Source organism: Trichechus manatus, unplaced genomic scaffold, assembly GCF_000243295.1.
Source record: "Trichechus manatus latirostris isolate Lorelei unplaced genomic scaffold, TriManLat1.0 scaffold00031, whole genome shotgun sequence".
NCBI classification, from domain to species: domain Eukaryota; kingdom Metazoa; phylum Chordata; class Mammalia; order Sirenia; family Trichechidae; genus Trichechus; species Trichechus manatus.
Genome location: NW_004443967.1, coordinates 12,515,850 through 12,540,290, shown reverse-complemented (window position 1 = coordinate 12,540,290; position 24,441 = coordinate 12,515,850). Strand labels below are relative to the sequence as shown.

The 24,441-nt window shown below is 48.2% G+C and overlaps 1 protein-coding gene across 1 annotated transcript in view; it reads right to left on the bottom strand.

The window, feature by feature from the left end:
• The window catches only part of HTRA1 (HtrA serine peptidase 1), a gene marked incomplete at its 5' end in the record, with an annotated part of 58,915 nt that extends 34,479 nt beyond the window's left edge, over nt 1-24,436 (bottom strand). The window contains one exon of the mRNA XM_004374964.1: nt 24,157-24,436. Coding sequence (XP_004375021.1) covers nt 24,157-24,436 — 280 coding nt within the window. The remainder of the gene's footprint in view (nt 1-24,156) is intronic.
• Nucleotides 24,437-24,441: the final 5 nt, after the last annotated feature.

Below are 24,441 nucleotides of genomic sequence, written 5' to 3'. Positions count from 1 at the left end.
CCACAGCCTGTCTCAGAGGGACCCACAGCCTGTCTCAGAGGGACCCACAGCCTGTCTCAGAGCAGCCCACAGCCTGCCTCAGAGCGGCCCACAGCCTGTCTCAAAGAGTGCCACAGCCTGTCTCAGAGGGGCCCACAGCCTGTCTCAGAGGGACCCACGGCCTGTCTCAGAGGGGCCCACGGCCTGTCTCAGAGGGGCCCACGGCCTGTCTCAAAGAGTGCCACAGCCTGGTCCACAGCTGAGCCCTACTCTGTGAGCCACCTGCCGCCACGCGGAGATGAGATCTAAGTGCAGAAACTGAGAGGACGCAATCCGAAACCTCTACAGCAACTTGACAGAGGAGTCTTGTGCCTGTTGCATCTAAAAATTAAAAATGGGCCTTGTATCTTGTGTTGTTTTTATTTCATTTTGGTAGTAACTCATTTTTATCATAGTTTATAAAAGTATGGATCCAAGATGGATAGGAAATAAAAGGTAAGAAAACCTGCTCCTTCCCCATGGATGGTCTCTCCCAACCTCGCCTTTCACTCCCTGTTATAGCTCACTCAGCTGGAATCCACAACAAAAGCCTACAATTTAAAAGCAAACCACTGACCTGCAAAATAGTCCTTCATTTTCCATAAGGCCTAGGCACTGGCCTCCAGTTGCCCCCCCGCCCCAACACACACACACACGAGCATAAACACAGGCACACATACACACATGCACGCACACTCATGCACACACAGGAGCATAAACACAGGCACACATACACACACATACACACACATGCACACATATACACACACATGCATGTGCACATACACCCACACACATCCACACGCACGCACACATGCTTCTCTCCCTTTGGGGGTAGGGGCAGTCCCATCTCCCAGCCCTTCCGACTGTGGGTGAAAGCTGTCAGACTTTCCCAAGTCTGGAGCCTCTGCCTCCCAGGTCCGGTCTCTCTGGCGGCTAATCCTGACTCCCACAGCATCAGTGGTTCAGAGCAGGGGTGGATTTACAGTGAAGGCCCACAAAGCTGAGCTTCAGGGCCGTCCACCTCCTGGGGAGGGGCCCCAGCAAAGCTTTCAAATGTCGCAAGCTTTTGGAGAATTTGCTGACGTAAAATAATTAAACCACAATTAGCTGAGGGAACTGTCTTTTTCCCTGTCACACCGAGTGGCTGCAAGCGTTTTCGAATGTGACTAAGGGGAAGGTAAAACTGGGGAATCACTTTGTTTGGATCTAAGGGACATATTTATGTGCTTTGAAATCATTTCTGTGTCTAGTTAGGTTAATCTATCTATCCTGGTGTCCCAGGGCATCCGGGGACACTGCTACTGTCCACTGTGCCACACCCCCGGCTACCCGTACACTCAAATGCATTGCATCAAGTAGATTCTGACTCATAGCAACCCTACAGGACAGAGTAGTACTGTCCCCTCGAATTTCCAAGGCTGTGATCTTTACGGGAGCAGACTCCTCCACCTTTCTCCCGTGGAGTCACTGTTGGGTTTGAATTGCCGACCTTTCAGTTAGCAGCCAAGCGCTTAATCACTGTGCACCCAGGACCTTTGCACAGCAGGGACAGGTTACCCAATACGCGAGGTAGGCAAGAGCTTACTTGTGCTTACTTACTAATCTGCAGTGCACACATTTCACCTGTAAACACAATTAAGCCCGTGTGTACTTGGCCTACTGGTTAATCCACCTCTGGATGGATGTGGACTTAACGTGGGTAGTGGAGAAATATGCCAGAGAAAAACTGACTTAATAATAATTACTAATTCTATTCTCTTTATAGGAAATATTACAAAATCATTGTCACGTGAAAAGGTGATCAAAGAGTCTGCAGTCAAATAAACTACAGGGAGGGAAAGAATTTTAAAGGTGAAGGTGGATCCAGCAGTTAATAAAAATGTCCTGTTTCTGCATTTTTTAAAAATGTTTATGGTATTTGTCAGCTTTTATAAAGTGACTGTTTCACTTCTCAGTCTAAGTAATCACCTTCATATCTAATGTTGAATTTATAATTTTGAATTCGAAGGTCCCCCGAATTGTACAGGTTTCAGGCCCCATAAAACCTGGACTGCAGAGAGTCTCAGGAAGCTGCCCAGGTAGCAGCCCCTGTCGCGGCTCCCTCTCTGCTCCAGGCCTCCAGCGCACCTGGCCAGCTCACAGTGGGGGGGGCAGGAAGGGGGAGGGCACCTGAGCCACACCTGTGGACACACTCCCTCATATGGCCGGCTTCGCAGACACCTGCAGGGGTGTGCTTCACTAGGACTAAGGGAGCCGGCCAGCCTGTGCTCAGGGTCATCACCTTCCAGCTCTCAGCCCAGCTGAGACCCCCAAGTACAAAACACCCCCAAGTGGCTCCTGCCACACCTCAGAAACATCTAAAAATGCCACCTCTCCATGACAATTCAGGCAGGTCCAGCTGTTTTTGGTGTCTCCCCCTAACTGACATGGGGTAGATGAACTTACTGCAGGACCCCACGTCCTCTGTGTCCTGCCTGGCCCCTCAGGCCCTGAGTCACATGCTCCGACTCCCCGACTCCATCTCCAGGCCTCTTCAGCGCACACTCTCCACCCCTGCCTGCAAACCTCCCCACCGGCCCCCAAAACTACCACACTCCATTCCACCACCGGGCATCACACCTACTGCGTTCATAGCAGCGACAAACGCAAAGATAACACTGATCCTCCTCACTTTCCCACATCATCATCCCGACACCAGCCACCCACTTGGCACTTTCTCTCTCTGACCTTAACCACCCAGAGCTGGGTCTCCACAAGCTAGGACTCTGTCCTGCCAGCTCCTGCCAAGTGCGGGCAAACACCAGCCTCTCTGCCGGTTCTTGCTGTGCCCTGTGGGTTCGATAAGTCATTGGAATGACTCACAGACTTCACGGAGACTACCTGTACTTACAATTACCTGTTTATTATAACCACAAAGGATACAAACGTAGAGATGCATCAGGCAAAGTCTGGGGGAGGTCACGGTAAGAGACTCGCATTGGCCCCAGGGATGTGCTAGGCTCTCCGGTGCACGGGTATTTTTGCCACTCCGGGAAGCCCACAAAACAGAAGTTACAATGTCCAGGGTCCCTTAGTCCATGGGACCCCAGTGAATTTGCATAACTGGGGCCTTAACGCATAGTTATGAACGATCCAATCGATGAATACATATGACTGCATCATACCCCCTCCCTTTCTGAGACCTATAGCCAAGTGATCAGCGGGGGGCTCCCAACTTATTTGCACATGCTTAAGTCATTCCTGCCTCGCTATTTCAAAAAACAAAGACATCTTGATTGCTGGGGAATTCCAAGGGCTATTGTCACACACCAGGAATAAAAGGCCAACTCTAGCCCTTTGTTCTGTACCCACTTTCTTCCTGAATACTTCATTCTCCGCTCCTTTAGTCAGTCAAATCTCACGCTGCCTTCAAGATTGGGAATGAAATAGTAACACCAATAACAATAAACAATGGTAGCTATCATTTATTGGGAACCTTGGTGGCGCAGTGGTTTTGCACTCAGCTGCTAACCAAAAGGTCAGCAGTACAAACCCACCAGCAGCTCCTCAGTAGAAGAGACCAGGCAATCTGCTTCCGTAAAGATTACAGCCTTGGAAACGTTATGGGACAGTTCTACTCGTCCTATAGGATTGCTGTAAATTGGAACAGGCTAGATGATGAGCTATTTTTTTTTAATTATCATTTATTGAGGATCTACTATATGGGAAGCACAATGCCAGGCACTGAACAAATGTTCTCTCTAATTCTTCCTGCAAGCCTACAAGGTAGATATTATGCCCAGGCTACAGATGGATAAAAAGAGCTCTGTGATAGCAGCGGTTAAAGCACTGGGCTGCTGACCGAAAGGACAGAGGTTCCAACCTGCCACAAGAGACAGATGGGACAGTCAGCTTCCATAAAGATTTGCAGCCTCGGAAACCCTATGGGGCAGTTCTACTCTATCATATAGGGTCACTATGAGTCGGAATTGATTTGACCGCAATGAGTTTGGTTTGGTATGGATGGAAAAACTGACGCTCAGAATAAAGGAAGTTGCTCAAATCCTCAGAGCAGGGAGCTAACCCAGCCCGTCTGGTCCCAAAGTGGGGATTCTCTGCCCCCTTGCCCAGCCTCCAGCCCAGTAGCCGATGCAGTGTGGGAACACGCTTCACACTTCCAGCCTGAGCGACTAGAGCCAAGACTCAGGATTAACCACACAACCTTCCTTCCAGCAAGAACAATCACGCCTCCCAGTTTCTCCAGCGTTGATAAGCTGAGCTACTTTGGAAAACAGAACGCAGTGTGTTCTAGGGAAAGAAATGAATCCTTCTTTATTCGCAGGGGACAACATGTTCCAAAATTCAGATCCACTGCAAGAGCTGAGTGATCAAATAAATCACAGGCGTTTTAACGCCGTCCTGAACTGACCGGCTACATCGTTTGCAGAACCCAGCGCAAAATGAAAACGTACGGACCCTTGTTTAAAGATGAGCAGAATTTCAAGAGGGTGGCAGCACAGCATTTAACCAAGTGTGGGTCCTTCTGGGCGCGGGGCATGGCGGGACTGCACAGGTCCCTGGCCCGTGAGGCCAGCCCTCCCTACACTTCCAGCGCATTTGCTTGAAGGCCAAAGTCTAAATTACGTCGTGAAAAGCATCACACACTCAGGAGATAATAGAAGTGCTATCACAACTGTGATGGGAGCCAGAACCCCTAGGGTAGTCTGCAGGGACTGATACAGTGTCCCTTGTGCTGGGAGGCAAGACCCCTATCCTCGGGGAGGGCTCACAACCCGGGGAAGATGTAAGGACAAATACAAAACTGAAATGTTACTGCATGTGGTGGAGTCGATTTTGTCTCACAGCGACCTCATGTGACAGAGAACTGCTCCATAGGGTCTTCTTGGCTGTCATTTTTACGGGAGCGGATTGCCAGGCATTCTCCCTCAGAGCTGCTAGGTAGGTTCAAACCACCAACTTTCAATTAGCAGCCAAGCACCTAACCATTGTGCCACCAGGGCGCCTTACAAATTGAAATAAAAGGGTTTAGATCCCCCTGGTGAAAATAAGGGAAAAGGCTCCCTTGTTTTCTGAGAACTCACTTTAAATAACTTATAATTGTAAATTCTTTGTCTCTTTGAAAAATATGTAAATCTAAGATGTCTCCCCAAGAATCTGGCAGCCATCTCTTTGAAATGTAACTTGAGGTGAACCTCCCTCACCGTCCCGTTGCCTGGAAGGAGATAAGCATAAACTCAGATGCCCCAGCCCAGAAAGATTAGATAAATAACACGATTATCTTTAAAACATGAATGTAAAGTGTAGTGTCCGCTTAGCTAATAACTGTTAAGATTCCTTTTTCTCTTTGCAATCTCTCTGACGGATGGCCTGTGATACATCACATTCTGGTTTAATGCTGTGAAGGAGTCCAAAAAACAAAAAAATAGGTGCTTGGTATGAGGAGAGGTTTCTGCCAAAGATGTGGGCCAGACTCCATTTTTGCTGTTTACTGCTCATTCTTAGCTGACTTTCAAAAGTCAGCTAGCCAGAATACCTCAGGAAGCTTTGGAGTTCTCCTCCCCTCCCCTCCCTTCCTCTCACAGCATGCTCCCAGGAAGAGTATTCACTCAGGCTTTCCCCAAAAATAACCATAGATCAACAAGAAGTAACTGTCACAAACCCTATGATTAACAAAATAATGCTTAAGGGAGCTTGAAATTGTCTCCTGCCAGTTAAACCATAATTTTGTAAATGCCAGTCAATCAGAGTTTTTCCCCATAAATTCCTGGATCTTCTGTACTTAAACTCTGAAAAATTCCTTTCACTGGAGTACTCCGGTGAGTCTTTGTGAAGTGCTGCCCCATCCGGATTGCTCTGTTCCTTCAATTAATTTCTTTGCTTTTGGAAATAGGGAACCCAAGGTTGAGAAGGGATGGCGTTGACATGTCTTGGGGTTGTTAACAATTGTCATAAAATAACATGTGTACTAAATGTTTAATGAGAAACTATTTGTTCTGTAAACCTTCATCTAAAATACATTAGAAAAAAAGGGGAAAAAAATTTCTTTGCTTTAATTTTAACAGAAGCTCCAGTTCGCTCTTTGACAGGGCTTATTCAATAAAACTTTGCTCTCTCTTCTATTTTTGTGGACAGGTTTTCTGGGTTGGGAGTAGAATTTGTTTGTAATAACTTCCCCCTAGCGAAGTCCTCCTCAAGCAAGCCCCTGCAGTAAAGATTCCTCCACTCGAAAGGAGGGAGACTCAACAAGATGGCTTCCAGGTTCCCTCCCAGCTTTCAGGAAGAAAGAGAAGACATCACGTGTGATTTTCACCCATGTCTCAACTTCAAATGCTAGCAAAGGTAGTTGTATTTTGAAGACTACAAATAATACCCATTAAAAAACCAAACCCTTGGTTTGTTGGGTCAAAAGGCTTGGGACCATAGTCGCAGGGGACAACTTTGTCGATTGGCATAATGTGGTTCACAAAGATAATGTTCTACATCCTCGTTTGGTGAGTAGCATCGGGGGTTTTAATAGTTGCCAGTGGCCACCTAAGATACAACAACTGGTCTCTACTCACATACAGCAAAAGAGAATGAAGGAAATCAAAGGCTCAAAGAAGGAACTAGTCCACGGGACTAACAGCCCATTGTGGTGTGATGGATTGCTTTTGTGTGGCCTTTCTCGCCATGGTCTTGTAACTCCCACCCGAGTGATTGGGTGGGACTGTGCAAATAAGGTAATTGTGGCCCACCAAGGGGATGGGTCAGTTTTGCCATCCCACTAGGCTTAAAATGAGCCATCCCAGAGGCGAGAAGAGAGGATTTCACAACCCCCAAGGAAGAAGAGCCAGGAGCAGAGCACATCCTTTGGAGCTGAGATCCTCACACTGAGAGCCCCTGGACCAAGAGGCAGAGAGAGAGAAAGCTATAACACTGAAGATGACGAGAAGCGGTGGCAGAGAAATGGCAGCTGAACCAGGAGACCGGCAGGAGACAGTGCGGTGGCCTTCATGGTGCAGTGGGGTGCCTCATGGCAGAGTTAAAAGAGCTTTGTAACACCTGCCTCAATAAGGCAGAGGCCAAGGGCTAGACAGAGGCATGCTTGCAGGCACAGCTAAGAGGCTCTCCTGAGCAAAGAACTGTATCCTGAGTGTTCCTGAACCTGAATTGCAACCTGTTACTTCCCTAATAAATCTGATAATCATGAGTATTGTCTGTGAGCTCTGTGTGGCCATTGCAATGAACTATCAAACTCAGCACAGAAATACACTGTGTCGTGGAAGAAACGGCTGGTGTCAGAATTAGTAAAGATGAGGGAGAGCGGAGGCATGTCTGACTTCTGCCTCATAGAAATCAGCCTTGGGCTACTGATCTTGATTTTCCTTCTCCCTTGTGAAGTTAGAGTCAGTCCGTGCCATTTTTACACCCACGTGAACCACAACCTCTTCTAATCTGAGACCAGAAGAACTAGATGGTTCTTGGCTACCACCACCAACCGTTCTGACCAGGGACACGATAGAAGTTTCCAGACTGAATGGGAGAAAAATGTAGAACAAAACCCAAATTCCTAAAAAAGTCCAGACCTATTACTGTAGGGTCGCTTTGAGTCGGAATCGACTTGACGGCAACGGGTTTGATTTTTTTGTTTGTTTGTTTTATTGGACCAGTAGGGACCAGAGGAACCCGAGACTATGCCCTAAAACACCCTTTGAACTTGGAATTGAAGCTATTTCGACAGGTCACGTTTCAGCCAAGTAATAGACTGGCTTATAAAATAAACCATATCACCCACGAAGAATGTGCTTCCTTAACCAATTAGCTATATGAGACCAAACAGTCAACGTTCACCTAAAGGCAAAGGTGAGAGGCAAGCAGGAAAAGGGAAGCTAGATCAACGGAAACAGAACAAACAGAGCGGAAATAATGAGAATGCTGACACCATGTAAAAATTGTAACCACTGGCACAGAACAATCTGTATAAAAATTGTTAAAGGGGAACCTAATTTGCTATGTAAACTTTCACCTAAAACACAACAAAATATTTAAAAAAAAAAACACTAAACCTATTATTGTTTGTCGATTCCAACCCATAGCGACCCTATAGGACAGAGTAGAACTGCCCCATGGGGTTTCCAAGGCTGTAACTCTTTATGGAAGCAGATTGCCATACGTTTCGCCCTCGGAGCGGCTGGTGGATTTGACTGGTCGACTTTTCGATTAGCAGCCCAGCGCTTGACTATTGCACCGTCAGGGCTCCTACAAATAAAAACACAGTCCCATTCCCAGAACGGGAAGGCTCAGGGGAAAGGACGACCGTGAAGAAAGAAACTCCGATCTGCCAAAATGGCACAGGCCTGTCAGGAACCGCTGGCTCTCCACGTGTTCCAATCTCTCCAGCACTTCCGTGTTCCAATCGCTCTAGCACTTCCGTTCACCCTCTCTTCCTCATAGTCACGTGGGCCTGGGCTTACATGACAAAAGAAATACAAGTTCTTTCCAAAGCAAGAGCATTCAGATGTATCCTGCAGAGGTTGGAAATGAAGGCCAACAGAAAACTGAGTTCCCATTCTCACCGGAAGGGACAGGAGGCCATCCTCTTGACACTGAGCCCATGGCGGCTATAGGCTCAAAGCCCCACCAACAGCCTGGGGAAATGTCCCCTGGTCGCCAGCAGACACACAGCCACTCTCCCACCAGCAAACCTGCAGGACACTGTCAGAAATGTCAGTAAAAAAGGCAAACATAGGAGGTCCCCCAAGGAATGTCATGAAAATTGAGAGCAGTCCTGGGAATGGTTCAGTTTATTAAGGAGCCTTCGACATGCTCCTCAGCTGCCGTCAGCCACCCTCCCAACATGCAAAGGAGGAGCCCACCCATATGAAGTCTGGTGTCGGGAGCCCCATCTTCCAAGAGTCTGCAGCCTTCTTCAGGCCTAGAATGCAGTGACACCCCAGAATGCACTTTAGTGGGGGTATCTCCTAGAGGCTGCCCGCTTCATCTTTGATGATGGTCCAAGGACCACGTCTTACATTTCCTGGATATTCCCTTCTGTTCCTAGGATAGCTAGATTAAAAGCGGCAAAAAAGAGGCAGCTTGTTGGATAAATAAATCCAGGGGGCTCCCAGGAGGAACTTAGACTCCCAGGAGGAACTTAGAACATCATCTGCCCATGCCCAGGGCCTGCTCTCATCCATTCCGTCCACCCACAGGCCAGCACGCTGCAGAGGCTAAGCGGGGCCTGGCAAGGCCACGGGGAGCTTCAGTGCTGTCAGACCTGGGTTCCTAAGCGCCCCCTCTAGCGCCGGTCCTATTCAACCAGCGCCACACACTTCTGGGAGCCAAAGGGACCCCACACTTCTGATGGGCTGGAGGGACAGCATCAGAGAGAAAAAGCAGACAGCATGTAAACAGCTTTAGCCCAGGTCAACTGGGCAGCCACTGGGATAGGAGGAAGAGGGGGCCTGGTGAATGGGCTGGACACTGCCCGCTGGGTCCCCGCCACGCTGAATCCTGATGTCAGCGTTGGAATTTGGGCGCCACCACTCTGGCAGCAAACAGGCACTTGAAGCCAAGTAGGCCACCTGTCCTGGGGAGAAAGATGTGGCAGTCTGCTTCCGTAAGGATTTACAGCCTTGGAAATCCTATGGGGCGTTCTACTCTGTCCCAGGGTTGCTATGAGTTGGAATGGACTCGATGGCAGTGGGTTTGGTTTGGCTTGAGGCCACCTGCCCCCGATGTTGGTAGGCAGTTGAGACAGGCCCAGAAGCCAGGCGGCTAACTAACTGACACTGTGTACCTGGGGAGAGGTGCTGGTCCACATGGGGCGGGGGGTGACTTTTGCCTTAGGGGCTCCCTTTGTGGGGTTTCATGCTAAATGCCAGAACTACTACCAGAGGCACAAGGAGACATGGCCAGAGCAGCTGAGTGGGGAGGAAGGGAGGCAGGCAAGCTGCATTGAAATCAGTCATGAACTGCACAGTCGTTGTTAGCGATCCCTGACTCATGGTGACCCCATGCACCACAGAAGAAAACGCTGCCCAGTCCTGCGCCATCCCCATGAGCAGACCGTTGTGACCCGGAAGGTTTTCATTGGCTGATTTTCAGAGGTAGGTCTCCAGGCCTTTCTTCCTAGTCTGTCTCAGTCTGGAAGCTCCACTGAAACATGTTCAGCATCGAAGCGACACACACGCCTCCACTGACAGAGGGTAGTGGCTGCGCACGAGGTGCACTGGCTGGGAATTGAACCTGGGTCTCCCACATGGAAGGCGAGAATTCTCCCACTGAGCCACCACCACTGTGGCACAGAAACACACACAAAACCTGCTTCTGGCCAGGAGCGTCTCGTCCCCTTCCGGTGATCTTTGATTCCTTTCCCCTGTGGGCCAAGAGACAAATCAATTTAACAGGTTCCTGACAGGTATACCCATTGCTGTAGAGTTGATTCCGACTCATATGACCCTATAGGACAGAGGAGAACTACCCCATAGGTTTTTTTTTTTTTTTTCCTTTTTCATGCTTTAGGTGAAAGTTTACACTCAAAGTTAATTTCTCATTCAAAAATTTATACACATATTGTTTTGTTTTGTGACATTGGTTGCAATGCCCACAATGTGACAGCACACTCCCCCTTTCCACCCAGGGTCCCCTGCATCCATTCATCCAGTTCCTGTCCCTTCCTGCCTTCTCATCTTGCTTTTGGGCAGGAGTTGCCCATTTGGTCTTGAATATTTGATTGAACTAAGAAGCACGTTCCTCACGTGTGTTATTTTTTGTTTTATCGGCCTGTCTAATCTTTGTCTGAAAAGTGGACTTCGGGAGTGGCGTCAGCTCTGAGTTAGCAGAGTGCGCAAGGGCCATAGTCTCGGAGGTTCCTCCAGTCTCTGTCAGACCAGTAAGTCTGGTCTTCTTTTTCATGAATTTGAATTCTGTTCTACATTTTTCTCCCGTTCTGTCCTGGACTGTCTGTTGTGATCCCTGTCAGAGTGGTGGCTGGGGACATCCGGGCGCCATCTAGTTCTGGGCTCAGGGAGGTGGAGTCTCTGATTCATGTGGTCCTTTAGTCCTTTGGGCTAATATTTTCCTTGTGTCTTTGGTTTTCTTCATTCTCCTTTGCTCCGGACAGGATGGGACCAATAGATGTATCTTAGATGGCCCCATAGGGTTGCCAAGTTTGCAAATCTTTATGGAAGCAGACTGCCACATCCTATCATAAAGCATAGGGGACAGGTCCCCTGCTCGCAAGAGTGGCTGCCTATAAGGGGGGGGATCCCAGTGAAGGCAACAAAGACACCCCAGAACTGTTTTCCCTTTGAGTGCTGCATTCTCTCTGCCACACTGTTATAAATTCCAAGGGAACTTGTCAGCGATGGCTCCAACCCCAGAGTCCGGCCTAGTGCTGGTCTGGGGAAGGGAGACCGCAGAAACAGAAGTTAGACCTCACACATTCCATGAAACCAGACCCCCCTTCTAATCAGTGCTGCGGCAGCAAATTCCAGGGCACGGGGGGCGGCAGCCACCGAGGGGCCATGCAGCTAGGCTTCTCTGAACCCTGCGGAGAAAATGCACAGGAATGAGGGAGGTAGGCAGCCAGCTTGCCTAGGGTAAGCCTGAAAACCGTGGGCCGGGGGCATCGGCTGCAAATCTAAGGAAGAACGAAACAGAAAAGACACAGTCTTTGGCCTCAAGCTTCTCTCCGCCAAAGGCCCTCAGATCCAATCTTGTTAAGATAAACTGAATCCACAGAATTATTCTTTTTAAGGTTAGAAATTGAATGAAGATGACTACACTTTCTACCTAGCATTTGTGTAGCCAGAAAAGAAATAAAATTCAGGAGAGTTTCAGGGGACCCCTTTCTTGCTTATAATGAAAAAAGGAGGAAGAGGGGGTGGAGGCTGGGATCTGGCCTCCATTCCTGCCACATTTGCACTTCCAAGCCCTGGCAGCCCATTCTTTCCAGTACAGTCTCCCAGACGGCTCGGCTCGGAGTGGGAAAAGCTCAGAGGCCGCCAGACCACAGCCTCACTGCAACTCCTCCCCCGCGCCCCCCATCCTTGGTGCCCAGAGCGAGGAGCTGTCTGCAGCACTGGCCCAGAGCCACAGCAGATGGTGCCTGAAGGAGACTCAGGCAGGTGAAGCCAAGGAGGAAAACAGACCCAAACAAGTCTAAGACAGTCTCTCTCAAAATAGACGGGATTAGGAACCAGCTTTCGGGGGCACCCAGCCAGCTGGCTGGAACCCCCACCTGTGCCATCAGTCACAAGCACAGCCCAGTTCTGTAGCTTCGGCTCTCCTGGCAGAAGCTGGCTTTTCCAGAACACTGTATCTGTATGTGAAGGTACCTGTCGTTGAAAATCACTTCCCAGTCTCGTGCACACCCGTAGTGAATGCTTGGGTTTGGTCCGTCTTGCTGCATCCGTGTCTTTTCTGACCTAGTTTATGTACCAGGGAAAAAAGAGTTTCCAACCAATTCCACTGCAGAGCGCACACTGGGTTTGTTCAGAAATCTCCCAGATGCCAAACATGATCTGCCTATTATTATCTTCAGGGAAACTGCAGACTACTCAGCTCACAAAAACACTACTAACTTTCCCCTTGATAAGAATCTGGCTCCAGTCCTGACCTTCCCAGATTTCTCAGCGAGGTCGGCTTCCCGCTCGAGTCCTCCTTGTTATGTCTGGAGGGCCAGAGCCGCGTGCGGCCTCCCGGGTCCTCCACGTCCAGCAGAGCAGTTGCTGGGAAGTAGCAATGCCCAGGTTGATTCCAATCAACTCCACAGCAACGGGTTTGGGTAGTGGGGGAGAGCTCAGGGCTTGGGGGAAAGTGATGGCAGCGGAAAACCCGAGAGAAGAAAATGAAAACCAACTGTGTCCATCCTGGGCAAGAAGGGCCAGTTCTTCCTGGGAAGTCCTCCATACCTGTTTGCTAATGAACTAATATGCTCCAGGTTAAAAAAAAAAGACATTAGAAACAGGAGAAATAAGGGAGCTTTTAAAACTCAGACAGACGCCAGAAGGAATCGTCAGCTCAAGTAAGTAGCCCCTGGGTGGTTCAAATGGTTAACTGCGTCCCTGTCCACTGAAAGATTAGAGGCTACAGTTCACCCAGAAGTGCCTTGGAAGAGAGGCCTGGTGATCTACTTCTGAAAACTCAGCTATCCAAAACTCTATAGGGAGCACAGTTCTAGTCTGTCATGGATTGAATTGTGTCCCCCAAAAATACCTATCAACTTGCTAGGTCATGATTCCCAGTCTTGTATGGTCATCTACCATTTTGTTATCTGATGTGATTTCCCTGTGTGTTGTAAATTCCATCACTATCATGTAGTGAGATGGATTAGTGGCAGTTATATTGATGAGATCTATAAGATTAGATAGTGTCTTAAGCCAATCTCTTTTGAGATATAAAAGAGAGAAGTGAGCAGAGAGACACGGGGACCTCATACTACCAAGAAAGCAGAGCCCGGAGCACAGCGCGTCCTTTGGACCTGAGTTTCCTGTGTGGAGATGCTCCAAGACCAAGGCAAGACTGATGCATCACAAGGACCTTCCTCCAGAGCCAACAGAGAGAAGCCCTTCCCCTGGAGATGGCACCCTGAATTCAGACTTCCAGCCTTCTGGACTGTGAGAGAATAAACTTCTCTTTGTTAAAGCCATCCACTTGTGGTATTTCTGTTATAGCAGCACTAGATGACTAGGACATACTCTGACATACACGGGGTAGTACGAGTCTCAGTTGACTCAATGGCAACTAGTTGGTTTTAAGAAGTGAAAAGTAGGCAGCGGGCAACCTCAATTTCCTCATCTATAAAGTAAGGGTGTAGGCTAGACCATTTCTGATATCATTTCCAGCACAAAAAAAAAAAAAAAATCTTATGATGTAGTAAGTCTGAAAAGTACATTTGATGAACTTTTCCTTCAATGCATAACTCCCATCTGTAAAGACTATTCTTAAGGAGCCCCAGTGGCACAGTGGTTAAGCGCTCGGCTGCCAAGCAAAAGCTCGGCAGTTCAAATCCACCGGCTGCTCCGTGGGAGAGAGATGTGGCAGTCTGCTTCCGTAAGATTACAGCCTTGGAAACTCTATGGGGCTGTTCAACTGCCCTACAGGGTTGCTATGAGTCAGAATGGACTCATGACAATGGATTTGGGTTTATAGAATATTCTTATTTTTAACATTGCCTTCCTGCATCACATGCTCTGGTTTCTTCTAACAGAAAAAGTCAGTGCCACTCAGCAAGTTAGACTTGCAGAGCAGGGCTTCAAACTGGTTTGTTCTGGTTCGAACCCCAGCTGAGAATTTGCATTTCTAACAAATTCCCAGGCTAGGCTAATGCTGCTGGTTAGGGACCAATTCTGAGAGCCACTAGTAGAGCAGTGGTTCTCAAAAGTTATTATACATAAGAATCACCTGAGCGTCTTTTTAAATGTAGATTCTGATTCAGTATATCTGGGGTGGAGATGCAAATTCTCAGCAGGGGTTAGAACTGGAATGAACCAGTTCGAAGCCCTGTTTCAAAGTGACTTTCAGGACTGGGATTGGATTCCTCCTCAAGGAGAAAAGACAAAAGTCTGGCCTTCATCTATTTATACAACGAAATACAGACTCCCTGGCAATAAAAGGGAATGAGACAGTGGCACGTGCTACTATATGATGAACCTTGAAAACAAATCGCTGAGTGAAAGAATCCAGTGACGGAGGAGAACATGTTCTAAGATTCCACTTACAGGAAATGTCCCGAATAGGCCAATCCACAGAGACAGAAAGTAAATCAGTGGTTGCCTAGATCTGGGTGGAGGGGGATGGGCAGTGACTGCTAACAGATTCAGAGTTTCTTTTTGGGGTGATGAAATGTCCTAAAATTAAAGAGTGGCGATGGTTGTACAACTCTGTGAATATACTAAAAAGCGCTGAATTGTACACCGTAGAAGGGTGCGTTTTATGACATATAAATTCTCTCTCAATAAAGCTGTTATTTAAAAAAGGAAAAATTAATGTCACCTGTTTCTTTTTACTTTTTTAACATGGCTACCAGAAAGCTGGAGAAGCCCTGGTGGCTCGGTGGCTCAGTGGGAAAAAGATCTGGTGATCTGCTTCCGGAAAGCTTACAGCCTAGGAAACCTATGGGGCAGTTCTGCTCTGTCACGTGGGGTTGCTATGAGTCAAACATCAAGTCAACGGCACCTAACTACAACAATAACTGGAGAATTGAAGTTTATCTGCGTGGTTCATGTTATACTCATGTCTGTGTACAAAAACATTTGAATAAACATATTGTTCACTTTTCAAAACAAACAAAAAACAGTCTGGCTCCTCCTGCATCCTGCATCCGGGAGGCTTGCTGCAGTGAGACCCAGGCTGGGCATCCAGGGACTCAGGTTCTCTGTCACAAACAGCCTGGGGCCTCCACGTCCCCTCACGGGTCCCAGGCTCCTCACCCAAAGCATGAGTGTTGGACCCGATGACCCAACAACTACAAGATCCCTTCCAGCTCTGACAGTCTGTGACTCCACCCAGCCCCAGGTAAAAGTGAATTGTCATCGTCCTCACCCTACCCCAAAAGCATTGGGATCTCTTCAAAAACAATCCACCTGAAAATAAAAGTCACTTATAAGACAAGCATCATGATTTACCAGCCAAACGAAATGACTGGTTTGCTACCGTCCTCCTCTGTTTATCCTAAAGGATTTCTTTTAGGGAAATTTCATTTTGGCTGCCCCAGCTTTCAGTGCCCTAAAAAGTTGATCAATCTATAGCTGACAGCAATGAATAATGGTACATCCCTTCTGGAAAATAATTTGGCAATATACACCAAGGGCCATAAAAAATTCAAATCCTTCAATCCAGTCACTGGATTTCTCAGCATCTCTCCTTAGGGGATAACCCTAGATATAGAAATTACTATGAACATGAGCATATTCATCTCAGCATCGATTACAATAGCCAACATGGCCCAAATGGACACAAATAGGGGACTAGCTCACCAAACTGTGTAATGCCCTGGACAGTTTGAATATGATGGTGGAATTGTGGATTTTTTTTTTTATGTGATTGAATTACATTTATAATCTTTACAAACTGATGTCATTCAGTGTATCACCAATGTCTGAGTGTAGTTTTTCCATGATGTCTGAACAGATGGAGAAAAGCAATTAAAGATTCTTTCTGCAAGAGAGGAAAAACTTGGTGTATTCATCCCAAAAAAAGTCTAACCACAACTCAAAAGACTTCTGAGTATCTCAGCCCTGATTCATCCGGCGTGTTCCCCATGATATTTATACTGATTTTTTTTCCCTCCAGCAAAAGCTCTGTAATTACTCTTCAAGGGCATTTTTATGCACTTACAACTCTTTAGAGGAGGAATCAGTCATCATATGGATAGCTTTTGGGTCATCTTCCAACCCAAGATTATTTTGGGGGAGAAACAATGTTTTCTTCAGCATCACTTTGAAAAGGAAGACTTCGTGAAAGCACCCTGTTTCTCAGTCTCATGGAAAACCAAGTGTGTGGACCCTGTTCTCTCTCTCCCCACACCTGTTGGTGGGCAGGGCTCTGCACGGTGCCTCAGGACAAACACACACCACATTGGCCTCCCCACTGGTGAGCTTCACAGCCCTGTGAGAGTCATGTTGTTCCCTTTGGGAGCCTCCATTTCCCCCTCTGTAAAGTGAAAGGTTGGACTATAGAACCATAAGGACCTCCCATCCTTGGGTTTTATGCTCTGGGACTCTGTTCTCTCTACAAGCCGGCTGCTAACTCTGGACTTCAACCCAAACCAGCCAGCAGGGTCTGTGAAAGAAAGGGTGTGTCCTCATCTACAAGATCCAGGAAGACATGGAAATGGGGAATTAATGTGGTTAGTGGTCTCCTCTAAGCATGTCCGCTTGTCCCACAGAGACATGGTAGCTCTTGGGCAAGGTGACTGAACTGTCCTTGAGCACTGACCCTCTGTTTCAGAGCAGGACAAAGGCATGGGTTAGAGAAGGTAAGAGCAGAAGGATATTTTTTCAGAGGATGGAAGGTTTTTCAGAGGATTGAATCACGTCCCCCCAAAAGATATGTTGAAGTGTTGAAGTCCTAACCCCTGGTACCTGTGAATGTGACATTGTTTGGAAAAAGGGTCTTTGAAGATGTTCTCAGTTAGGTTAACATGAGGTTATACTGGAGTAGGAAAAAAAAAAAAATCCTGTTGCCGTCGAGTCAATTCCGACTCATAGCAACCCTATACAACAGAGTAGAACTGCCCCATAGGGTTTCCAAGGAGCAGCTGGTGGATTTGAACTGCCGACATTTTGCTTAGCAGCAGAGCTCTCAAACATTGCGCCACCACAGGGTGGGTCCTAATCCTATATGCCTTGTGTCCTTATAAAAAAGAAGAGAGACAGGGAGACAGAGGAAAGACACCATGTCACACTCCAGCTGCAAGCTAAGGAATGCCTGGAGATACACCAGAAGCTCGGAGACAGGCATGGAACAGATTATCCTGCAAAGCCTCAGAAGGAATCAACATGGCCAACACCTTGATCTACTGACACGCAGATTTACTGATGTTGTGAGACAATAAATTTCTGTTCTTATAAGCCACTTTGTGGCACTTTACCTAGGAAGCCAGTACAGAGATGATATGGTTGGCCAACAATGGCTATTCCAAGAGACTGTGGATGGAAACTATCATCAATTCCATAGGAAGGAAGATATCAGCACACACGAATGCTTTCCAGATTGTCTCAAACTCTTGCCCTTCCTCCAGTACTTCTTGTTCTGTTATCAGATTTTCCTACTAGATTTTTTCCTATGAGGACCAAACCAGGTTGGGCTACATTTTTCAGAGCCAAAAATGGCTGGTGGAGAAATGTTAGGCTAAGATCTAAGGAATCTTAGTTCAGCCATTTCGTGGCTAACACATGTTAAAAAGATACTGGGTTTGAGAAGACCACTGTAATGCAGACCACAACCTCCCCAGCAAGGAGTCTGTGCTCTACATGAGGTAGGCATAAGAGATATTCACATACCTGGTGCAATAATTGGGATGCTGGTGTTTTGAACCAAATTCTTCTGCCCTTGAGACGAAGGTAGTGAACTCTGCATTTGACTCTGAAACAGAGGGTCAGTGCTCAAGGGCAATGCAGTCACCATGCCCAAGAGCTAACCATGTTTCAGTGGACAAGAGAACATACCCAGAGGAGACCCAGGCCTCAACAACGGTAAGCATTTCACTTGCCCCATCCTTCCAGTCCCACTGTCCTTGTGCAGGTTCTACCAGGAGTCCAGTAGATTGCAGCATTGCCAGTTGGAGGTTCTAATCCCTTGCAACTACAACGCTTCAGCACTTTCCAGTTTACAAAGCACCTTCACACCCATTATCTCATCTGACCCCACAGTATGCTGAGGTCTCCTAGGCACCATCGTTGTCCCCCTATTGTAGGTTAGGAAATGATGCTAAAGGGTTAATAACTCATCCAAAAGGTTCAAGTAGGGGGAGAACCCAGGTTTGCCAACATCAATAGTCCATAAAGGAGACAGTAGTTTAGGGCTTCAGAACAGACCTGAGAGACTGCAACACTCTCTTTCAGGGATTGATAGATCCAGCAGGAAGAAAATCCATGTCTTAGTTTTCTACTGCTGCTATAACAGAAATACCACAAGTGGATGGCTTTAAAAAAGAGAATTTTATTCTCTCACAGTCTAGGAGGCTAGAAGTTCAAATTGAAGGTGTCAGCTCCAGGGGAAGGCTTTTTCTCTCTGTCTGCTCTGGGAAAAGGTCCTTGTCATCAATCTCCCCCTTAGTCTAGGGGCATCTCAGCGCAGGGACCCTGGGTCCAAAGGACGTACTCTGCTCCTGGCTCTGCTTTCTTGGTGATAGGAGGTCCCTTTGTCTCTCTGCTAGATTCTCTCTTTTATATCTCAAAGAGATTGACTCAAGATACAACCTAATCTTGTAGATAGAGTCCTACTTCATTAACATAACTGCCTCTAATCCTGCTCATTAACACTATAGACGTAGGATTTACAATACATAGGATGGCAAAATGGTGGACAATCACACAATACTGGGGATCATAGCCTCACCGAACTGACACACATTTTTGAGGGAAACAATTCAATCCATAACAATCAGTAAAGATATAGTTGACTGAACAGCACTATCAATTAATATGACCTAACGGACATTTCTACAACATTCCATCCTACAACAGCAGAATACACTCAAGTTAGCATGGAACATTCAGCAAGATAGATCCCATCCTGGGCCATAAAACACACCTTAACAAATTTAAAAGGATAGAAACCATACAAAGTATGTTCTCATACCACAATGAAATTAAACTAGAAATCAACAACAGAAAACTAGCTGGAAAATCCTCAAACATGTGGAGATTAATCAATATGCTTCTAAACAAAGAATGAGTCAAAGAAGTCTCAAGAGTAGACTCGGGAGTGAGGCAAACTTGAGTTCAAATCCAGGCTCCACCTCCTCCTACTAGGTGGTCTTGGACCTCTGTGAGCCTCATCTATCTTCTCGGCTACATAATGGAGATAATGCCCCCACTTTCCTGGGTGGCTACGAGGGAGGAATGAGGAAAGCGTTAAGGCCCATAATACCATTAGCACAGTGCCTAGCTGTCAGAAAGCACCAAGTCAAGTCCTGGTAGCCCTTCAGGCCATTGTTTAGCTTCATGCTGTTTTCACCACCCTGGCTGTCCTGGAGAACGAAGTCCTCCCTGGGCTAGCTCACTGTCTGAGAAAAGCAGATGTGATTGCTGAGTGCTGAGTCTTCCTTCCTCTATATCCAGTTGGCATCTATCTCCCTGCAGAACCTCAACTGGCAGAACTCTCCGTATCCATCCATCCCACCAAGCGGTGACTGCCACTTGGAATATTGGCACCCAACACAGGGTTCTCCTAGTCAAAGGGAGCGAGATGACTCAACTGTTGGATGATCAAGTAAGATCTTGCGGGAGAATACGCAAAAGGGAACTCTATTGCAAATCTCACCGAACTTGGATAAAAACAGTTCCTCACACACGGGCCTCCCACCATCATCTTCTCTAGATTTGATTGCACAACTCAAGATAAAGATGCTGCTGAGGTTTGAAAACATTGCACAAGGCTCTGACTCATTAAGACAGTGGTTACTCAAATTTGGAAATGATCAGAAATTCCATCTGCAACAACGTGCCCTCAGAGACCCCCGGGTGCACAAGGGGACACAACCACCCTCTGGTAAGGCGCAGCTGCTGTCACACGAGGCTTGGAAGAGCGTCTCTGTGAAATGCGCTTACTCGACAACTTGTTCTAGGAATCAAAATGATAGGGTATCCGTGTACTCCCTAACCATTTTTTCCACTTAAGACGTGGCCATCTTTCCTTGAAAAGAATTCCCAGAGCAGACAAACCTAGCCAGGCATTTTTCAAGAAGGCTCAAGTGCTTCTGAAAACGGTCACGTCCTGGGCCTCGAAAACCCCAGGGAGGGTTAATACTATAACGTCTGTCAAAATCCCAAGTGTTCAATTCATGCAGCTCTTAATTCAGGAGAAGTCATAAACTTCTCAGACGACATAGGCAAAGCGTGGAGTTTTCAATGAGAGGGTGACAGGCAAGGCTAGTTCTGATTCCCTGTGTCTGGAGAACCTTTTCTAACATATTAATTGGCAAATTCCGAGTCAGCCTCCAGGACACACATCCTGCAGCTCCCTCCTTCTCTGTCTAACGCACCCACCCCCTACCTCCAGGGAGACAGGATCATCACAGTACTTCCCCACTGAGCTGATTCCTGCTTTAGGTGCCTCGATGATAATAATAATTATTATTATTGCTGATATTGATTGAACCCGAGTAATCCATCGGGCACAGGACTAAGCACTTCATGCAATTAAATCCTTCAATCCGCCAACAATCCTATGAGGTATGTATGTATCGTTATTATTATTGTCATTTTACTGATGAGGACTGAGACTTATAGAGATTAAGTAACATATGAGAAGTCACACATCTAGGAAGTGGCACTCTCATCAGAACCCCAGCCCTAACCAGTGTGCCATAGGGTCTACCATGAACTCCTTGAGATCATGGGCCACCAAGCCTTACTCGCCTGAGCCTCTATAACTGACACATTTCTGAGTACACAGTAGGTGTTCAACAAGTGCTCTGAATGAATTTAGAGATAGAACTCATGTCACTGATTCCAAAAGCTGACCTCTGAATGCCTCTAGCAGCAATATACATGGATCTTCACTGCCATTAACTTCTGTCCTGAGGCCTGCTGTCCTGGCTAGTGGCCCCTGTGGTTCTAGACACACATCACCAGGTGTCACTCACCCAACTTCGGCCACTTCTGGAGCCTTTGGAAAAAACGTTCAGAATGACTACACTTCTTTCCCTCTATTGAGATCATTTTTCTTTTTCTTCTTCTTTTTTTTTTAATGGCAGGGAAGATGGGGAAGGAAAAGATGCATCGGCTCAGAAGGAATCTCAATCCAGAGGACCTGGAGGCAGGCCCAGCCTCGGGCACCTGAGGAGGAGCAAGGTTTGCCAAGCTCGCTGGAGCTCATCTCTCGGAGCTAAGCATGCTAGTACCGTGGCCGTGTGGGAACCTTCAGCAGCAGCGAGCATAAAGCTGAAGTGCAAGGCAATCAGGCCCAAGACAGCTCACATCCAATCAATGCCAAACTTGGCTGTAACTATCAATAACTTAAGAAAAAGAAGTAACTCTTAAAGAAGCAAACCCAGCCTTTCAAACAGGGGCAAGGTGACCACAACCTCTTCAGACTGTGGTTTTCTTATAGGAACCAGACTATTCCATCTAGACGGGACCTCAGAGACCATTTGGTCAAATTCCCTCATTTCTGAGGAGCTCAGAGGTCAACAGGCCATGGTCACCTGGTCAGGTAACAGCCCAGGAAGGGCCAGAGCCAGGTGTCAGCCTACTGGTTCCCATCCCGGCTGGCATCCCAAGAAACTCTCACCCACTGCCAAGCTTGATTTCTTCTTAACATTAAGCCTGACCAGAGTTATTTATTCACTTGAAACATAAGCTCATGGAAAGTCTGATTTCTGAATCCAAGGCACAGAACCATGTCCAGGATCCCAGAGCTCCAAAGAAACGCCAGATTCAGTCTCACCGCGTTGAGGCGTCAGGCACTGTGACCACGGTGAGCTCATGGTCCCCGCCATAATGCCTCACCAAATGCAGCTATTTTAAGCCCTAATCAACCTATTCACAGCTCTTCTGGAGGTTTCTGGGATCGCCAGCGACCCTGCCCAGCCAAAAATGACTCTCTTAAGCTCCTTAAGTGACTGCCTCACTGGCAATAAATTCGGCGGCTCGCATGGTGCCAGGACCCTGTGCAGCGAGGAGCATACACATAACAGCTGCTTTCCTTTTCACAAATTATGCAGTCTGTTTTCTCAGGGTCCTCACCTCACGCCCCGAGTATCGCAGCAGCCTTAACTCCCTGTTATGGACTGAATTGTGTCCCCTCAAAATGCGTGGGCATCCTAACCCCTATACCTGTGGATATAATCCTGTTTGGAAATAGGGTTTTCTTTGTTATGTTAATGAGGGCATATCAGGGTAGGGTGTGGTGTGTCTTAAACCTAATCACATCTGAGTGATATAAAGAGCAGGACAGACAGAGAGACAAGGAAGCAAAAACAGGAAAAGACAGATGCCAGGTGGAGATGTGGAGATGCTGAGGAACCAAGGATTGCTGCTACCGGAAGCTGAAACAGACAAAGAAGAACTTCTCCCTAGAGTCACACTCTGAATTTAGACTTCTAGGCTCCTAAACTGTGAGAAAATAAATTTCTGTTCTTTAAAGGCACCCATTTGTGAATTTGTTACAGCCGCACTAGGAAACACAGACACTCTTCATCCTGATGGTCTGCCCTGCTGCTGGGTTAGTCCCGCCACCAGGCTTTCTTGGAGCATCTGGGTTCAAGAGCAGGTGGTGCCTAACACAGCACCTTCATTTCTCCCCAGGTTAACCCTCCTCCACTCCTAACTAGGCTGAGGCTGGGCTGGCTCTGAGGCTGGCCCACTGCTCCTGTGTTGTGACAGAATACACAATCTCCAGTTTCTCCCCCTACTGCTCTGGCACCTTGCTCTCCTCGTGAGTTAAACTGCCACCAGGCCTTAGCTGGCCATGGTGGACCATATTCCCATAAAGAAACTCTGGGCCAGCCCCTTCTGCACCCGGCTTCCCTTCCCCCCTCCACGCTGCGCCTGCGCTGGGGAGGCTGTGCTGGGCCCGACGACAGGCCCTGGTTGCCGCCAAGTGCACCGCCCAGCGCGGCTGGCGGGTCCCTGTGGACATAGCTGGCCTGGCCGCGGCTCAACTCCGGTGTTTCCACGTGGTCTCTCCTCCTGAAGACAAGAAGCATCTCTCCAGAAGGCCCGAGAGGAGTTGGAAGATTTCGCCATGAAACTCCTGCGCCCCATCCGCACCACCTCCCCTTCCAGCCGGGTCCCGTTGATGCACCGGGACAGAGAAGAGCTCCCCCTTCCCTCCTCCCCAGCCCGCTCCCTGCTCTGCCGCTGCAGATTTCCTGATCCAAAGCCCTGTTCGACTTATTCCACTCTCATTTCTGTCGGGTTGGCTCTAAACAAGCTAAGCAACACAGGCAGCGAGCAGCCAAGATGCCTGCAGCTACCAAACCGGTCCCTGCCATCTGGGGGGACTGGGGAGTGGTTCAGGTAACAGAATTTGTTTCTTTCAAGAAAAATTTAAAAAGTAAATAAAGTTTTCAAGGAGAGAGCCCACAATAAAACTAATGCATGGTCGTTAAAGGATATAGGAGGTAGGGAGAGACAGAGTTAGAAAGGAAGGACAGCAACAGAAATGAGTCCTTGTGGTCCCAACGCCTCCGACTCGGTCGCTGCAGGCGCCGTACCCAGTCGCGAACTTCTCTCCTCCCCTCATGCCCACATTCCTCCGTCTTATTTGTCCCGGGCTCCCGGCGCTGTGTGGCTCCTGCGCGCCAGGCACTCGCCGGCAGCGGAACCGGCCGGGGGCTGGGCGCAAAGCTCGGTCCAAGGCAGCCCGCGCATCGCTGCCACAGGGAGCCGCTGCGCGCTCTCCCGGCAAGTAGGTGCCCAAAGCCCCCGCCAACCCTCGTTGTCCCTTAGCTGGCCCGCCTGTCCCGCGAAGCGGTACCTTGGCCGCAGGAGCCGCGCTGCAGGACGATGACCGGCGGCTGGCGCTGCCTCTCGGCGCGGCGGCTGGCAGTACGCAGCTGGCACAGGTTGGCATAGGTGCTGCCGTCGCTGCCGCACACCGGCTCGCTGCTGGCGCACACGCAGAGGCCGGCCTGCGCGCGCCGCCGCACAGTGGCCGAGGCGGGCACCCCGAAGGGCACTACGCACTGCAGCCCCTCGCCACACGGACCCTCCTGCGGGCCGCACTCGGCGCCCTCGGCCGCGCCGCACACCTCGCAGCAGC